The 14,267-nt window shown below is 44.4% G+C and overlaps 1 protein-coding gene across 2 annotated transcripts in view; it reads left to right on the top strand.

Moving 5' to 3' along the window:
* Window positions 1-14,267, top strand: part of LOC135371279 (uncharacterized) — a 404,777-nt gene that overhangs the window by 385,861 nt on the left and 4,649 nt on the right. The window contains exon 10 of one of the 2 annotated variants that reach the window (XM_064605382.1): window positions 6,124-6,156. The exons of the other annotated variant lie outside the window; for it this stretch is intronic. Within the exon in view, the coding sequence (XP_064461452.1) occupies window positions 6,124-6,156 (33 nt within the window). The remainder of the gene's footprint in view (window positions 1-6,123; window positions 6,157-14,267) is intronic. 2 annotated transcript variants of the gene reach the window in all.

Here is a 14,267-nt window from a genome sequence, read left to right as displayed (position 1 = left end):
GAATGCTCAGTCACCCTCCCAGGTGTATATCGCTCGCTGAGTGACCCCTGGTTTGCCAATTCGGAATGATGCGCAGCTACCCGGGGCTGACGAGCCGCGAACACGCCGAAACACGTGTCCTCTAGTGCTGCCGCATCGTTCCATTGAGTATCTGTTTCTCTGCGTGCAGCCATAGAAGCCATGTTAGTCTGTAAGTTTGAATTGCAAACACGTCTAGTATCATTTATTTGTTTCTTTAATGGCTTTTTTTCTGCATTATATATATATATATATATATATTTGTGAGTGAGTTATCTCACCCTGACGGGAGGAATCACGTGTTACGTGACCTTCTGACGCCATTCACTCAAACGTTGCCTGCCTGCGTACTGTTGATGAGGCCCAACAAGGCCGAAACAGCTGTCCAGTACTGGCATGCAGGGATCGGAACCGGTATTTTTTTCGGTCCGGTTCGAGTTCGGGTTCAGGCATATTGGTTCGGTTCGGGTTTAGCTCCGCTGAACCGAAATTATAAGCTTGAACCGGTTCAGGTATATCGGTTCGGTTCGGGGTCGGCTCAGAGAGAACCCCCCCACCCCCGCACATAAACAGACAAAAAAAAAATCTGTCAGCGGTCGGGGCATTTACAGGAACTGGAACAGTTACTTTTTTCGGCCTCGGTTTAACCGGTCCACGGGCAGTAATTTTGCTACGTGCAAGCAAGCTTACGCTCACCGTACACGATTGTAAGAGAAAGGCGTGAGATAACCGTTCAGGTGAGCAAAAAAAAGGTCGGTCAGTAGTACAATTAATTCACCTCTGAACCGATTCCCGAACCGGTAACCGTATCAATTTTTTTCGGTTCAGTTCCGGTTCGGCTCAGGACAAGCAAAAAAATCGTTCGGGTTCGGTTCGGTTCGGGTTCGTCAGAAAATAACGGTTTTTTCCGGTTTTCGGTTCGGGTTCAGTTTCGGTTCCGATCCCTGCTGGCATGGCGACGTTTGAGTTACAAACATATGCTGTACGTGCAGCCAAAGAGCTCCGGCTATTTTTTTCCTTGTATACTTCACTGGCCTTCCACTGGGCTTTCAGTGAGTGAGTTATCTCACCCTGACGGGAGGAATCACGTGTTACGTGACCTTCTGACGCCATCCACTCAAACGTTGCCTGCCTGCGTACTGTTGGTGAGGCCCAACAAGGCCGAAACAGCTGTCCAGTACTGGCATGGCGACGTTTGAGTTACAAACATATGCTATACGTGCAGCCAAAGAGCTCCGGCTATTTTTTTTTCCTTATATACTTCACTGGCCTTGCACTGGGCTTTCAGTGAGTGAGTTATCTCACCCTAACGGGAGGAATCACGTGTTACGTGACCTTCTGACGCCATCCACTCAAACGTTGCCTGCCTGCGTACTGTTGATGAGGCCCAACAAGGTCAAAACAGCTGTCCAGTATATGGCATGGCGACGTTTGAGTTACAAACATATGCTATACGTGCAGCCAATGAGCTCCGGCTATTTTTTTCCTTGTATACTTCACTGGCCTTGCACTGGGCTTTCAGTGAGTGAGTTATCTCACCCTGACGGGAGGAATCACGTGTTACGTGACCTTCTGACGCCATCCACTCAAACGTTGCCTGCCTGCGTACTGTTGATGAGGCCCAACAAGGCGGAAACAGCTTTCCAGTACTGGCATGGCGAAGTTTGAGTTACAAACATATGCTATATGTGCAGCCAAAGAGAGCTCCGGCTATTTTTTTCCTTGTATACTTCACTGGCTTTGCACTGGGCTTTCAGTGAGTGAGTTATCTCACCCTGACGGGAGGAATCACGTGTTACGTGACCTTCTGACGCCATCCACTCAAACGGCCTGCGTACTGTTGGTGAGGCCCAACAAAGCCGAAACAGCTGTCCAGTACTGGCATGGCGACGTTTGAGTTACAAACATATGCTATATGTGCAGCCAAAGAGCTCCGGCTATTTTTTCCTTGTATACTTCACTGGCCTTGCACTGGGCTTTCAGTGAGTGAGTTATCTCATCCTGACGGGAGGAATCACGTGTTACGTGGCCTTCTGACGCCATCCACTCAAACGTTGCCTCCCTGCGTACTGTTGATGAGGCCCAACAAGGCCGAAACAGCTGTCCAGTACTGGCATGGCGACGTTTGAGTTACAAACATATGCTATACGTGCAGCCAAAGAGTTCCGGCTATTTTTTTCCTTATATATATATATATATATATATATATATATTTAGAATGCCTAGCTACCAGCAGTCGGAGCACAAATTTTGGCGCACAGGTACAACACTGTGCTGTATAAAAAGCGGAGAACATGCTCTGTCGCGCAGTTTTGTTCCAACTTTGACGCTTCTTGCTCTGGCTGTAGGTATCTCCTGCACGTTCGTAAGCACTTGGGCCGCGTTTTAAAGTAATCACTTGTAAAGTTAATCACCAGTACACGCCTTTGGAGAATATTTTTTTTTGCGTTAGATGAAAGGCCTAACATCGGGCCATATCCTGGCAAGATATAAACGAAATCAAGTGTGACCTTTTTTAGAAGTACACGCGCAGAATTCATGTTTCTTTTTTTCGAAATATGCCTAAACTTTTGCCTATTTCAGCACATGCTGCTAGGAAGTATATGCAGGATAGATATATCAGATGAAAGAGCAATAAAAGCTGAGTGAGCTGATACCAAGTATGGCAATCAGGGACGTCTATAGACAGAGATACCACGCGTCGAAATTGGGACAAAACTGCGTGAGAGGGGATGTTCGCTATTTTTTATGGCACGCCGCGAGCTAAAATTTGCTCTCTCACAGCTGGCCTGTAGGCATAATAAAGCGTAAAAAAACTCCCGGGAGATATGTGCGTGCAAACACGGCAAAACTGAAACACCCGAATTCAGGACTGGATTTTCTCGATTTCTCTATCTTCTTTTTTTTTCTTTTTTTGCACGAAAGCTAGTCGGCACAAATGATTGATTTTACCGCTGTTGATCATAATACACGATGAGGTTATAAATATAAATTAATACTGAAAACCTAGGAGGTCGACGGGACCTCCCTGCCTGAACTGACGTGGAACGGGCCCGCAACTAAATTTCAAACGCATTTACACGTAATAAAGCGTAATGAAAATTGACATGAAGTTCCTAAGCTACTTTAGGAATGTACCAATATACCTTCAAGGTATTTGCTACTCAATATATGTACCTTTTAGTTCTTGACCTGTCTATATGGTTAATTCAGATCTTGCTGCCAGAATGGGCGATTCAAGACGTTTCAAAATAGTCTTGATATACAAAAACGATATCAATATCTGCTACGATAGAAAGAAGCCGTCATTTATAGGCTTCTTTAGGGAGGGATTTGATGATTTTGATCTCGTAATAAGGTACGTGAAAGGAGCACAAAGCAAGTTTTGCTCTCTGAGTTGTCCCCAAAGCATATATCGTAGAACCGTGCCAAGTTCTAACCCTGCTACTCAATGCCATCTATCATTATCAATACATTGCTTATCGTTAAGATGCGCGATACCTCAGCTTTCTAATGCTCCACTAAAACATAATTTGTGACATTGTATTCACCGTGCAACAATGGGAGTTAGACGCGCTGTGGACGTGTCATCTTTCATCTCAAGTCATGCGCGGGGGGGGGGGGGGAACTCAGCCTGCGATGTTTGTAGACGAGAATCGACCAAAGGAAATTGGAACTTTCTCCAAGTTACTCTGACAAACTTACCCCCACCCACACACACACGCACACAAAAGAAAAAAAAAACAAGAAAGATAAATGAACGAACTCTTCAAGAAGTTACTGGAGCTCAAAAGCAAAGACTATGCAACAAGTTTTTGAAAAAAGCTAAGCCGAGTAGCCTGGTTACAGTATCGAGTTAGCTGTAACGAGTTACCCCCAACAACATGGAACACGTGAACAATTTGAGAATCGGTACTACATGTGTCACAATCGTTCTATCTTTAAGAAAATACAATAAAATATTTGCGCACCTTTGCTAATACGAGGGCAACATACATACAATTTGAGAACAATCTAAGAAAAAAAGGGTGTGATCAGATGGCAACTTCCTTAGTTACCTCCTAAGTCAAAATAGTGTCTGATAAAGGGTGTAAAAGGGTGGTAAAAGAAATTATCATCCATCCAAATTGCGCCAAAAAGGCGTACGCCCCCCTCGCTGACCGAATCGGAAGCTCTAACATTCGTAGGCAGCTGGTAAAACTTTGCAACCTTTTAGGCACAACATATGCGACAACTATTACCTCCTAAAAGGTGTAATTGTTCCACCCTTTTTCCTAAAAGTGCAGTATGGCACATGTAGTCTGACTCGGACCTTTGTCTATAGGATACCGTGAGAAATATTAATGGATCAAGAAAATGCATTTTCTTATACACTGGCTTTCTTGCTATGAGGGCCTCTTGCCGTGTTATGGATATCCGAAATCATCTTAAAAGAAAAACAACACAGCATACCAGATTGTATTCCTTTCAAACAAACACCACAGCGCGATAGGTGCATAGTGTTGTAACCGAAGTGCGAAGTGCGGGGTGGATACTGAAAGTGGAAGATAGCTTGAGGTCACAGTTACACTGAGAAAAGTACACCATACCACAAGACGCACACGTTATTGAATACAGACCTAATAGCTAAAGCTACAGTTGTCAGCATGACATGACATGTCAGCATGACATGACATGACATGACATGACAGTTGTCAGCATGACATTTTCGCTAGAAAAATCTTGACCATCATCACTGGCTCTCAGAGATCTGGTGGTGGACACTTCAGTGATATCCTCATCAAGGCATTGGTTTCTTTAAGCACACTCTGGTAGTGGTCCAGCACGACATTCTGAATGAAACATCAGGATTGCTTTCATTCCCTAAGAATTTGAAACAAATTGGCATATCACGCGTCGGTCATACTACGCAAACGGATTAAAGCGGAATAATTTATTCAATTCGAAAGGTATTTTCTTTTTTCTTTTATTTAGAATGACTACCAAAACGAACCTTGAGCTGAAGTTCTCCAGCATTCCAGTTTTGTCGGCTCGCAAGAGTTGGAAAGCACAGCTGCAGCACACAGTCGTCCTGAGAAATGGTTGTATTTGGTTTGATGTCAAATACACAATATATACGATTACACACTTTGCTGAACCATATTTTGACAAAGACTTGTCCATTAACCTAAAAACAATGCATAAACCGGAATGGATAACTGAACTCGAAACTATGCGATGCTGCGCTGCTAAGTTTCGAGAGAAGACTTCTAGAACAGTGTCACTCATGTTGAAAAGCATCTACGAGTAACGTTTATCAATGTGAGGTATACCACAAGAAGAAATAGCACTTACCCCTCGATAAATCGCTTAAAAATGTCTGAATTCCTCGAAAGTTTCAGGAGCACGGCCGGATACGTTCGTTTCTCGCAGCGATGGCGACGGGGACTCTGACAGTGCAAACACGGCTGGACGATCGAGGAACATCATTGGCCAGATTCGACACTGTCGGTCACGTGATTGATACGGCGCCTGACAGTCTGGGAAGAGAAATCCGTTGCTGCACCCCGGTCATGTAACTGATTATCGTGAATGATCAGATCAGCATCGGGGAGCGATCCTATATTTTTGGTCACATGACCAAGGTCAGTCCAGACAGCGAAATGATCAGAGCAGCATCGGGGAGCGATCTTATATTATTGTTTACATGACCATAAGGAGACCAGAGCGGGAAATCATCAGGGCACCGTCGGGGACTACCTTATCTTCTCTTTCGTTCTATCTCCCTCGTTCCCACACCGCTAGGAAGCAGTCGGGCGCTATCGCCGTTCAGGAGCCGAAGCCCCCATTGCGTTCCCATTCTTTTCCCGAGGGTTTGTGCTGCCTGGGAAAATGTTTCGAGACCTTCAATTTGGTGGCCTTTCGCGCCAGAGATGACATGTACATTGAGTGGGATTGTCGACGAGGCATTGGAAAAGTAGTAGAGCTGTTATACGCGTGTATGAATGCCTTGTGAATTGTCATTTGCATCACAGTGTTCTGTGGTGTACCGGTTTCAAAGAGTTCTGTGTCGCAATTTTCCTGAAGGTGTCTCAGAGTAGCACATATTTCTTTTTTTTTTTGCAGAATCGTCCTGAATGTCCCAAACGGTCAACAAAGGTAATGTAAATTTTGCATCCACAGCCCTGTGACGAAAACAGCAGATGACATAGACCGTGTAACATGTAGATTAGATTGACAGCAGGGTCGTAGCGCGAACAGGCGGCTTCTCGAGCTCCTTCCCCCACCCCGAAACGTAGCCCACCAGCAGCAAGAAGTGTGCTATTCCTCCACGGTCTCCTTATAGCATTTCGCAGAAGCGCTCGACAGATCGGGTCATAAGTAGTAAAAATACAAGCTTCGTGCACAAGGCCACACGTGCAGGGCAAAGGTGTTAGGCTGAAAGTTCGTGCAGTTTATTGCCACATAAACACAAATGTGGCAGCAACTTCTCTGAGAACAGATAGAACTCAATAGTCTGCGACTTCGCAAATTCCTAGGTCCTCTTCGTCTGACAAGCGACCTTGCAAGTGAGGGTTCGGAAATTTCCTCATTGGAGTAACGGAGAATCCGCCGCCACAAGTGATGACATTTCGGATTAACATGCAGTCGTATTGATGACTGTGTTTCTGCTTTAACTACTGAAATACGATGATATCGTTCCTTCGAGAAATTATCGTTTTGTCAATTATCTTGTGTACCCCGTGCGGTAAATGGGCTTAGCTACCACCCTGCATATCTTCTCGATCGAAAGATGGCGCCGCAATCAAGGAGGTGAACAGTGCCGTTATAATCTTCCGCAAGGGGGTGCTGCAGCCAGGGTGGTAAGAGAGCCGGTTAACATCTTTTCAAACCTTTTTTTTTTTCTAAGAGCGTGGCGGCAGCGAACTAGAACACGAACCTTAGGCATCGTTGACATTAATGGACGCAGGGGACTCATTGATTGAACCTCAGCCACAGCTTTCAGCTCAAGCTTATTACTTCCGTCAAAGCGTCTGGGCACGGTCAGAGATTGATGGCAAGCTTGGAGAAAACGGCTAACCGAGTTCGATCTCTTCGCCATCGGTACGCACTGGGACCAACAGCCAAGCCTGGGTACAAGCAGCAACCTTCTTTGTATGCATAGAGGGGAAAGTAGGATAATTCATGGAACTTCGAAAATCACGTTGATAGGCACAGTCTGGGAGAGCTTAAAGCAAAGTTTGAGACCTACCGAGAACCAGCAAAAAATATGGCATTTCACGAATACGTGTTCGCTAAAAAAGACCGGAAACAGGGATAACGATTCGGCGACTGGGTCTCAGATTTGAGGATATTGGTTCGGAATTGTGAATATGGTGAGCTGCAACGTCGAATGCGGAATTCTACCCGGAACAAATGACAAATAACTGCAGCTGAGGTTGATTAGTGGAGACCGTACGTTCATAAAAGTTGTCGAGGTGTGCCACACAAATGAACGATCGCTGGGTCAATGTAGTGTAACCAAGAAAGTAGTCGAATGTTCCCAAGACGGACCGTGTGCGCTTAATGGACAGGCGTCGTGCCGGAGTACACTAAACAAGCAAGTGCTCAGCGATAGGAAAACGTTGTAATAAATGCCGAAGAGCACGCTAAAGTGTGAGCAAAGGACGACCGTCGAAAGCTAAACAGTACAAGTTCCAGGGAACGTCAGAGACAGAAAGTGAAACAGAAGAATACTACCAATGAATAGGAAGTATATTTGAAGATCGCTGGGCGGTTGGGCGGTAGATTGACGGTTTGAGCAAGACGTGATCAGATGCAAAATTAATGCCGGGGCGAATTATCCCCCTAAGCTATTCAAACTGACTTCGACAAACCAAATAATAAAGTGCAAAGCAACTCTACACAAAGGCAAAACCAAAAACAAAAAAATGTAAATGCATTTTTCGCATTCTAGAAGAAGGTATAATAATTGGGTGTTTACGCCACGAGACAACTCAGACCATGAGAGACGCCACAGCGGTCGGTCTGTGGAGTGCTTTTACCCAGTTGAGGGTTCTTTAACATGCCATGAAAGCTCGCCACACGGCATAACTCCCTCGGGGAAGATGGCGTTTCTAAGCTACTTGTACCCTGCCATCAAGTTGCTAGAGTCCTCGGCCGGGTTCGAACCCGCGATCTCGAGATCAGAAGGCGAGCACGCTACTGACTGAGCTGCCGAGACCTGTCCAGAAACAAAAGGCATTGCACCTTTGAAGTACAGCTTAGACAGCGTTCGAAGAGTTTTATGTCGTAGAAGAGGACAACATTAAGTGGCACTTTGAATGGACGCCTGGGATTTTGCAAGAGATTCAACACTGTAGGACGAAAATGGGAACTGTGGTCTGCGAAGCAGTATGAAGATGCTTTTCTCGGTGTGGACAAGCTCAAGAACGTGGAGTACTGTATGAAACTTAAGCCTGGAACATGATGTACTGTACGCCCAGTAAGAATTGGAATTCTTGCTGGGAACTCTTGCAAGGGGCCTTTAACACTTGGAGACAAAGTTCAACAAGAATTTCAAGGAATAGAAACGGACGGTGTCAGAAACCATCGTTTTAGGAGCCAACAGAATGGTCAAGCTTTATATTTGTGGTTGTGAAGCCAAACAACGTACGGATATGTATAGGCCCAATCGACTTGAATAAAGCCTGACTGAGAATAACGCTATCCAAGGACAAAGGAGATGTTGCTTCAAGGACTGGTAAAGCAAAGTTATTCTCAACACTAGACGCTTCCGCCGAGTACTGGCAAATACCCCTTCGAAGAAAACAACACGATGAGCACTCAGTTCGGTCGAAACCGTTTTTGAGTGATTGCGGTGAGGTATTACAATAAATAACTTGATAGAGGGCAGGAAGAAACTATATAGAAGAAACAGGGAAGAGACTAAACTCCCTAGCCGCTCGGTACCACAACTCTGGGTCGTATCGCCATGACAGTGGGAAGGGACAAACCAATAAATGAAAGACAGAAGTCCATCCAGAGGTGAGCTGATAAGTAATAACTCTATCTCCAGCAAACAGAAAAAGCCGACGGGGCGACCGCAGCAGGACGGGAGTGGGGGTATACGCAACTAGCCCGAAGTCCGTTGCGGTGAGGTAGGACGCAGACACAACAAGGACAACCGCTTCATTCAAGCAGTTCTAATACATTGAACAAATATCGTGAAATCTACAGTCTTATGGAGCCACTGCCTATCGGCGGATACGCCCCCGACAAATCTCCTTCTTGAATGTTTCAATAAAAGCTTTTCGGTTATTCGAGAGTGCCACAGTGGCCTAGCTCAGGCTATTGTCTCTTCCTCTTTCTGTCGCGCTCGTTTCAACTATATGTCTTGTGTGTACGTCCATCGAGCGTCTGATATCACTTGAATTATGGAACCTTGATCACGCACTTGCACGTACTCACGTGAAATGCCACTTGCGAATTCTGTATATCATTATGCTTCACTCCACCAGCGTGCTTTCGAAGCGTTTTGTTCGAACAGAGCCTGGCCTCCCATACATAATTTTTACCACAGGTTAATGTGATATAAGACACAACCCCGTCTACGCAGTTAACGTATTTATCCCTGTGTTTTACTCGGCATCCAGGTGGGCGGTCTGTTTTACGTACCCTTCTGAGCATTAAACTCAGCTTACTGGTCACTGGTGGAATAATATTGACCCCGTCCTTTTCCGTGCATCCATTTCATTTCATTACTTTAAAGGCCCTCTACTGAGAGTTCACCATAATGGGGGAGGTTTAGTTTCAGGGTGTTTCACGAAAAAATTGCCAAAGCTTAAAAAAGGTTCATCGCACACCGAAACGACAGACTCTATGCTGTCACCAGCTGTGTGAGTATACTGAAACGATTTTTGTTTTGTAACTAACTAATTATTTAAGTGAAATTAATTCGAAAGTTTTTTTTTTATTATAAGGATTACAGTCGAAATGTCAATGAGAAAGTTGTAGCGGGCGATACAATGACACAAAACCCGTTGATTGAAACTTTGTACCTCTAATTGGTCCTTCTGTTTCCCCGGCTCCAAAGACTAACTTTCAGGTTTACAAAAAAAAAAAAAAAACAACGCGGGACCTGTCGCAGACGAGCGAGGAGTCAACGTCAGGTCAAATTTTCAAGCCAAAATGTCAATGAGAATTGTCACTACTCTTCGTTCGGTAACAAGACACTCGAGAGAGCTGTGATCCGTCGCTGCTCGCGCTTCTGTGACATGTCTCGCGTCGTTTTTGTGCACGAAGGATCGCAACAAATTGTCTTGGCAGAACGTGAGGATACTGTGAACACCCCTGCTGGAAATAGTCCAATTCAAAACAGACCAGAAATCGCATTCGGTTTAAGTGGATACAACATTCACAATTCTGACCAAAGTGACCAAAGTTGCAAAGTGACCAGGTGACCAAAATTCCTCATTCGGAATCGACAATTTTGGACAAATACCATATGAAAAACAACAGGAATTTTGTGGGTTTCAATGAGCGATCACTGTACATGTCAATGTGAACGAAGTGGAACCGCGCTCAGTCGCACCCATTGGAGGCCAGCCTAGCTTCCCATTTGCCAAACGTACAGCAGCAAGCATTTGCACCACCACCACCCGTTAAAGTCATATTGGAATTCTCATTGCCGATTAACTTTTTAAATGTGCAGTGACTATTGTATTGCATCAGGAAGCATGTTTTCACTGTAAAAATAAATTACACAAGATACCGTTCCTGCTTGAACATTTATTCTTTCCTATATAAAGATACAGTACATGTGAAAATATTGCAAGTGGCGGATACAAAGGTGAAAGTTATTTGTGATGTTTTTATAAGAGCGAATATTAACCAAGCGGTTGAAAATCGCTTGACATAGTAAACACCAAGAAGAGAAACCTTAAAGGGACTATGGAATTTCCCGAACCCCCATACTTTTTTCGCTGGAAACTGTTCTTCCCGCAGAGAAACTAATATGCCACAAATTTTTCCGGACGAAATCGCTCCACTCTGTGAGCAGCGCGCGCTCGAAATGTCTCTTCTGCGTTCCTACTCTCCCGCGCACATTCTCCCGTCGATGGTGTAACTGTACGGACCGCACTTCTGTTCCCGCTACGTCACCGGTGTTGCACAATGGCAAGTAATGCTGCGAGCCCGCGCTGTGGCTGCCGCCGTCGAGTCGCACATAGAAGGTTACAAGGTCTGTGGTCGCGTCTGACGGTTGAAGTTGCAGCATTACGTTTTGTTGGTTGGAGGCGTTCGGATAACACGCTATAATGAACAGCTTTTTGCGTGTGAATCGTTTGCTACAGTTGAGCTGCCAAGTATGACATGTGGGCTGTACTTTTTCATCGAATATATTCGTCGTCTGCTCTGCGGCCGTTCACAACCAGGAACTCACGTACCTCCGTGGCTTTGAGAGTTTTGCTGACGAGTTACGTGGGCCTCTAGCGATTCACCGCAACATGTTTACATGTTGGCAATCTGACAACAAAGGAAGTGCGTTTTGAAGTGAGGCTGTGATATTTCGAAGATGCCCCCTTTGTTGCTCGATTTGTTTGCACGAATTATCGTATAAGACTGGGTGATCTAATGGTCTAATGTTTTGTTTTACTTTGTTTCAACTCATTACATTTACATCATTACTGTTATTATTCAAAGGAGCTTCGCGCCTTCAGGCGATTTTTATTTACTCTGCATTTATTATTCTACAGGTGGCAGATTATGTTTCATGGAACAATTTATTTATGAGCACGTCACGTATTCTGTATTCAATGTTGAACACGTCGTAAATCTGAACATTTAGCGTTGCCAACCACCATGCCTACAAAAACTCAGCTGTAGCTTATTGTGGTTATTAGGGTATTCTGCACATCGTATTTATTTCTGATAAGTGTTTGTCGTTTAACATATTTATTGTTCAACCAGGTTTCCAATACTGTGTAATACATCCATAACCCTAAGACTGGGGGACACAATCTCACGACACCAGTACGCCTGCTTCGTTGCCCTCTTTTATTATTTTGTTACGTAAGCTTGAAGTCACCAGTTGAGTAACTGGAAAGATGCAAAAAACCCCAGTACTGACGTAGCATGCCCAGTATTTTGCAATTAGAAGAACGACAAGTAATTGGTAATTTCAAGTAAACTGCTTGTTGGACTTCTGGCGGAAAGCTGCTTTCTTTGTGAAAGAACTGTTCCATTTGCCACAGGGACAGAGTCCTCGCTATGCAGGCTCCTCCAAAGGTGTGGGCACACTTGTGTGTGCGTCAAGGACGAGGCCATCAGGCTCAAACAGCTGAAATATCGACATTTATATTACAATATTACATTCATACAGAAGGTTTAAGTCTATCTGGTCCCTAACGAGTTTTTTTACGTTTGGTATTACGTACTTCGATCTCTTTGTCTGTTGTAAATTGCATAATTGCGTCTTGTGCGCGTCGCTAACGGTGAGATTTTTGCAGATGGTTTGAACTTCCTGAGATATTTCCTTAGTAGATTCATCCCAGTGGGAAATGAGGATATCTATTAAGGCGAATGATGCATTGGCAAGGATTTCGTCCTACCTCTTTTGAAGGTTGTCTTTTATAGGGAGGGTAGGTTTGAGTTTTATGGCGAGTCCTCTTGGAATTTTGAGATGGTCCTTACAGACTTGTAGTGCAGCACGGTGGGAGTCATATCGGATATATTTCTCAGTAAAATGGCGAATTTTGAGGAAGGCTTTGGTATATATATAAAAGTGAAATAATAAGACGTGGACTACACATTACAGGAACGTTAACAAAAACTAATTTATTTAATGGGTACTTTAACACACAGATTAAAAAAAGAATGGTCGACGTTTCAACAGTGGCACTGTCTTCGTCAGGACAAAAGAGGTACAAGGGTTGCATATTGCTTAAATAGGTTCCGTGAGTGACGTCACAATCAGTGCAAGTATGCCACGTGGCAGTTGTCCGTGAGTCATATTCTGGGACATTCCGCAAGGTCATATGTATATATATATATATATATACAAATACAAAAATGAGCAAATTTTTGTATTTGTATCTGTACTTACTGGCTTTGCACTGCGGCCTCCAGAGGTGTTGCTAACACCCTGGAACATTGATGTCTTGCAGAGACACAATGATTGTGCCGACCCAAGAGCGTGTCACATTCCTACGCTGTGCCGATGAGAGCCAAGAAGCTCGAAACGGCCGTCCACAGCTGGGATTGTGGCACGCTTGAACTGTAAACATATATATATATATATATATATATAGACAAATAGGTTAATATATCAGACGGCTACGAAGTTGAATAAAAGTGAAATCATAAGACGTCGACTACAGATTACAGGAACGTTAACAAAAACTAATTTATTTAATGGGCAATCTAACACATAGATTAAAGAATGGTCGACGTTTCGACAGTGGCACTGTCTTCGTCAGGACAAAAGACTCTTTTGTTCTGACGAAAACATATATATATGTATATATATATATATATGTCTTATGTCTATATGTATATATATATGTATATATATATATATATATATATATATGTTTGTAAGTCAAACGTCGCCATGCCAGTACTGGACAGCTGTTTCGGCCTTCTTGGGCCTCATCAGCAGTACGCAGGCAGGCAACGTTTGATCGGATGGCGTCAGGAGATCACGTGGCACGTGATGCCTCCCGTCAGGGTGTCATAGAGCAGCCAAAGAGCTCCTGCTAATTTTTTTCCTCCTTATACATTTGACTGGCTTTGCACTGGGCTTTCAGAGGTGTCCTATGACACCCTGACGGGAGGCATCACGTGCCACGTGACCTCCTGACGCCATCCGATCAAACGTTGCCTGCCTGCGTACTGCTGATGAGGCCCAAGAAGGCCGAAACAGCTGTCCAGTACTGGCATGGCGACGTTTGACTTACAAACATATGCTATACGTGCAGCCAAAGAGCTCCTGCTAATTTTCCCCCCTTATGTATATATATATATATATATATATACTCATTGAACGATGCGACAGCACCAGAGGACACGTGTTTCGCCGTGTTCGCGGCTCGACAGCCCTGGGTAGCTGCGCATCGTTCGGGATTGGCAAACCAGGGGTCACTCAGCGAGCGATATACACCTGGGAGGGTGACTGAGCACTCCTCAATGCCACAGTGCAAGCCAGTGAATTATAAAGAGGGGGAAAGCCATTAAAAAAATAAGTAAATGATGCTAGACGTGTTTGAAATTCAAACTTACAGATTAAAATG

Source organism: Ornithodoros turicata, chromosome 10, assembly GCF_037126465.1.
Source record: "Ornithodoros turicata isolate Travis chromosome 10, ASM3712646v1, whole genome shotgun sequence".
NCBI classification, from domain to species: Eukaryota; Metazoa; Arthropoda; class Arachnida; order Ixodida; family Argasidae; genus Ornithodoros; species Ornithodoros turicata.
Note: the sequence above shows the minus strand (reverse complement) of the source record. Positions and strands in the feature narration are given on the sequence as shown.